The 5,334-nt window shown below is 41.5% G+C and overlaps 1 protein-coding gene across 1 annotated transcript; it reads right to left on the bottom strand.

Annotated features, from left to right (window-relative positions):
* Positions 1-1,554: 1,554 nt before the first annotated feature.
* On the bottom strand, positions 1,555-3,690 carry cldn20 (claudin 20). The gene has a single exon (XM_077220779.1). The coding sequence runs from the start codon at positions 3,083-3,085 to the stop codon at positions 2,216-2,218; it is 870 nt and encodes a 289-aa protein (XP_077076894.1). The 5' UTR covers positions 3,086-3,690; the 3' UTR covers positions 1,555-2,215.
* Positions 3,691-5,334: the final 1,644 nt, after the last annotated feature.

Genomic DNA, 5,334 nt, shown 5'->3' with positions numbered 1-5,334 from the left:
AGAATTTTTTTATTTAATTTGTTAATTTTAGCAGTGACGGAAAAATATGAAAGCCGTCCGTCATGTTGATATGGCTGATGTAGCCTATTGTAACTTGTAACTGTAATTCTCACCCCTGAACACTTGGTGGTGAGTGCGCTCTTGCTGCCTATCAAGACTTTTCTGAGTTACATGACATTGTTTACAAGCTGTTTTATTGAAATCTTTCTGTGGTTGAAACACTGATTGAACAATAACATGAGAGACATGATATGGATTTTAGTAAGTTGGACTGTATCTTTCAAAATATTGTTTTGATGTTCGTTTATGTTTATTTCTTTCTGTAACGTAGTAAAGATCGCGTTCACACGCGCTCGCTTCGCTTGAACTCAGGCGTTACAGTAATCTCTCGCACCACATTAAAGAGCGCCAAAACTGTATTGTTTTGACTTTTGAGATAAAATAGACAGAATTTGAAAGCTGAGACTTTGTTTCATATTAAAAGTAACAAAGCACAACGATTATTGCAATTTATTAGAGAAACATTCATGATGAAACCTGAAAAGTGACGTACGGTCTGTGTTCAACTTTCCCTTCATAAATAAATAAATGCATAATCTTGCCTAAATGCTTGTCATGTAAGTTTGTGAATAAAAATTAAAATGTGAACAAAACAGAGCCTATTAAATGGCTTATTATCATTTAAATATGAAAATTAAAATGACAGGTAATAATAGATTATGATGAAATTTTTACGACCTAAAGCGACTGTAACTATTTGGCACATACTGACATTTTGTTTTAAAAACTTGTTTTTCTTCTCAAATTCATTGTCACCCTCAGCCTTTGCATCAGTTTCTAAAGCATTCTGTACATGCGTATCAAACACAAAGAACAATAGCCTATGTATGCTTAAATGTGATATAGAAATGAAAAGAAGTGGCGTCTCTCTGGAGACAATAGGAGCCCTTGACCATCATTATGACAAAAACAGCAGATACAATGACACTTAGCATTAGCTTCAGTCAAATATTGTACATTATATTGCACATTGCTGTCTTCCACTGACTCTTTGAAAATACATTCAGTGGCTTGACTGTAAGTGAAAACAGCATAACAATCAGAAAATACTGTTTGACCGAATTGAGACATAGACCAAAGATGTAATTGTTGCCCAGCGGGGGAGTCTGAAGCCACCGCTGAGATTTCCGTCACCTTGGTTCTACTTTTCGACAAAAGTGTGAACAGCGTGTTACTGCGTCCTGTTTGCCCTAGAACAGGACCAACTGCACTTCCTGCAGGCACAACACACTGGCGCACAGCATCATGATGATTGGGTGCAAGCCCCCATTACCCTTCTAGCAAGAGTACGAGGGAGGGAAGGAAAGCTTATGTGTGTGTGTTGGTGGATCTGTGTCTGCTCGCAATAAATGAGCAGCGTGCACCCATCCGTAGCGAACCTAATGGAAAAGCAAAGAGCATCATTACCTCAACTGATCTCTGCTGCTGTGTCCCCCCCCCCCCCCCCTCCTCCCCCTCCGTCCCTCACCATTCTTTGAAAAATATGGACTGGACATGTCAAAATCCCTTTTCTGAAGGACACGCACCATTTAATGGACAGCTGATGTTATGAAGCATCCTCAGGTGCAAGCTTGATTATCTGCTTGCAGCATTATTAACAGCATTATCTACAAACAGCATGCACTGCCTAATGAATCATCTACAAGCTTCTGAATTAAAACTTGCTTATCACACATGGTTCCAAAAGGCTGATAAAATTGCTTGCAGGACTCTCGAGAGTTTGCGTTTTACTTTGACAAGGTCATGAAATGATAGGGCAACAATAACTGTATTTTTTCCAACCTTTAGTAAGCAAATGCACCTTCAGAACTGTCCTTACATTAGTATCTTCATGAATTCCTCTTTTCTTATGTTGCATTTTTATGATGCGTCATTATTTGGCCCCCCTTTTTTACTTGTTGTTGCAGTTAAAACCATGTACCCAAGGATTCACGATCCTTAGTTTGTCTATTCCGGGGGCTTTGGAAATACCTCCAATGTTTTGCTTGCTGTAAGCAAAAGCACAGATGAGAAGGGTTGATAACGGCATCAAAGTCATTATTCCTCCTGCTGCTCCACTGCTTTTCCCCTCCTCTTTTCGCCGCTCACAAAGAAAGGCAGTCTGAGAATCAAGAACGCCCTAAATACTCATACTCCTGGAGTCGATGACAGTTGTTTACACGTAGTCATGCAGACTATAGACGGCCTTGGGATCTTGAATTCGGGTTCGAGATGGAGACTGGTACTGCTTATCCTTCACCAGGATCAATCTGTCCGGCACCGACTTCTCTTGCTGACGATCGTCCGCTTGTAGCTTTTCTTGGAGTCGATGCGACTGCTCTCGTTCCGGTGGTTCAGTCTGACTCTGTTGTTCGCAGTGCTGCTGTTTCTGTTGGTCACGGCTAGGCTGCTCCTGGCGCAGCTTCTGCTGTGTTGGCTTGTCTGGGTGGGACGAGCCTGAATCCAATGTACCGCCTCTCCTTCCAGGACACGATAAGCAGAAGATTACGCCTGCAGCTAAAAGGAATCCTGCCGAGACAAACGCCACATACACCGCTGCCCCTGGCTCGTACTTGCTGCTCTTGGGCACTTTGGAGTCCATAAACGTAGTGATGACCTCATTGGTGAACCAGGATGCGGGCACCAGACACAGGACCCCTGCTACGATGAAACAAGCCCCTGCGGAAATAGCCGTGTGTCCCTTAGAGCGATAACTGCCACCCCATCGAGTACATTTCAGCCCTAGGGCGGCCAAGCAGAGTCCCATTGTCGCCATCATGCAGGAGAGCACCATAGTGGTGCGTGCAGTCTGAAGATAAGCCGGCAATGCCAGGACCGAGTACTTAAGCGAGCAGCTGAAGACTCCGGTGCTGTACCAGGTGCAGTCCATCCACAGTCCCTGCATCTGTGAGATGGCAGTCATGATATTGTTGCCCACATCCGCACTCACCTTCCAGTTGGGTAGCAGTGTGGCCACCGTGGCACTCAGGACCCCCAGTAACGCCAGAATGAAGGCAAACATCTGCATAGTGGAGGAGGGCATCATCGGTCCCGGACTTTTGGTTCCCTTCCCCCTGCTGCCGTCCCTCTCACCTTGCGGTGGCCCTCGGTGCGCTGCGTTTCCCTATCAGCCCGGCGCAGGACCTGACAGCAGATAATTCCTCCGCACCGGCTCCGCTAGGCTGCGATAAAAACGGAATGAGAATTGAACTGAGCGAACAAGCGTGACGGTCTGACAGATGAGGCATGGGGTCTGATGACTGGAAGGGAAAGACGCAATTTTTTTGTCCCACCCTATCCTTATTTGGGACATTTATGTTTTAAGTGAGCCAGTGAGCATTTTTGGGGGAAGTGACTGTAGTGTGTGTTGAAAGGCTAATTGTTTTTTGACTTCACTGCTGCAGAAACAGCCTTTGGCATGGGTTATGCTGTTACAAGAATACATAAAAATGGCACATGACCGCTGTAAGGTAGAAATTTAGCCAATTATCTGGGCAGGGATGGCTGTTTTGTTGGAGTTAATTGATTTTTTTCCCTTATCTGTGCAAACCATTTGACAGCTTGGAAATTAGAAAGGGAATGAAAATTACCCTTATCTTTTGTTGTCCTTGAATCGCATGAATTGATCAAGACAAGTGCATTGTGAGAGTGCATTCTGTTTCAGTTATCTCAGAACAAACAAAAACCCTTACTTACCCTTTCACTGGTGCGCAATATATGCGTCAAGCTGTTCTGAAGAGACTTCTTCTAGCTGCTGAAGAAAAGAGAATGAAAAAAGAATTACTGAAAGGAAAAAAAACAGGCAAAAACTACTGTAAAACTGCCTCTATCTTTTCAAATAACATCTCCTTGGCAACCCAGCATATGTCTCAAAGCTTTTCAGTGTCCTATGAAAGAACCCCCATATGTCTGTGAGTGATTGGATATTTCAGCATGTGATCAGTAATCACTGTATGCTGGACAACCCACTTGAAGGTCAGTCAGAAAACACAGGGTAAAGGGAATGTCATTTCAGGTGATATGCAAGAAGAGCTGATGAAAATGATAATACATGATTTTTCTGCAGAAAATCAATTTCTATTACATGTGACTGGCAATTATCTATGGCTGCACTATCACACAGTTCAGTAGAAATAGGTTTCTGATTTGGGTCATTTTTGATAAGCAGCAAAGGAGGAAATTGCTGACAGGACTTATATTCTCTGTTATTAGTATTCTCTGTTACTCATCCACGCTAAGAGAAATCTGCTAAATGGACAAAGACAGTTCTTCAAAGAACCTACAATAAAACATTTTGTTGTTTATGTCTTTTAATCCCATGATCACACAAACAGCAGTTTTATCACTGGATGTCACTGCTGCATTTATATTTACTAGTAGGCGTTCTTACTGCTGAATTCTCTAGTGTTATTGGTGGGCTGCACAACTGGCCATGGCTTTTGAAGATCTGATAACAATGAGATGTATTGCCTGTAAAAAAGGAGAGAGAGAGATATATCATTCTATTTGGACAATGATTATTGCTGATTACAAATATGGCATAATGCAGAGCAAAGTGTTTGTATGTAAATTGCAGCAGTGCATAATATGTCATTTCTGACACTGTTTCCTACTTTTTCTCTATTGCTGTATGTGGACATACAAATCATGTAGATGAATCTTGACTACACTCCACTACAGAATCTCATATAAATCATATGATTGTACTGTATGGTCTTGACTGTATTAAGCTTCAAAACAATATATTCAATGTGTTAATGCTACCAAGTGTGTGTGTCGGTGTATAGTTTGTCTGATTCCTCACATCTTAGAGATGTATACAATGTACACAGGACACAGTAATTTGACTTTATAAGCCAATTCTAATATTATGCTCAGCTGCATTTTAAAACTGTTCTCATAGTATTCAGTGGTGGACAGTAATAAAATACCATTTACTTTGTTACTGTACTTAAAGGGATAGTTCACCCAGAAATGTAAATTATTTCATAATTTACTCACTCAAGTTGTTCTAAAAAACTGTATGAATTTCTTTCTTCTGTTGAACACAAAAGAAGATATTTTGAAGAATGTTGGTGACCAACAGTTGATAGTCCCTTCAACTGTTTATTTACCCATATTCTTCAAAATATCTTCTTTTGTGTTCAACAGAAGAAAGAAATTCATACAGGTTTGGAACGTGCACCAGCAATTTCAGACCGCATTTGTAAGACTTTTTTTCACTGCAGTTTGCCGTCACTGCAGGAGTAAATACTCAGTAATGGTGTTTACTTATGAATTTGCACATGATTTGTC

This window comes from Siphateles boraxobius, unplaced genomic scaffold, assembly GCF_051911475.1.
Source record: "Siphateles boraxobius isolate OS27281-9 unplaced genomic scaffold, OSU_SipBor_1 8, whole genome shotgun sequence".
Taxonomy (NCBI): Eukaryota; Metazoa; Chordata; class Actinopteri; order Cypriniformes; family Leuciscidae; genus Siphateles; species Siphateles boraxobius.
The sequence above is the reverse complement of the archived record's forward strand: the minus strand, read 5'-3'. Positions and strand labels throughout refer to the sequence as shown.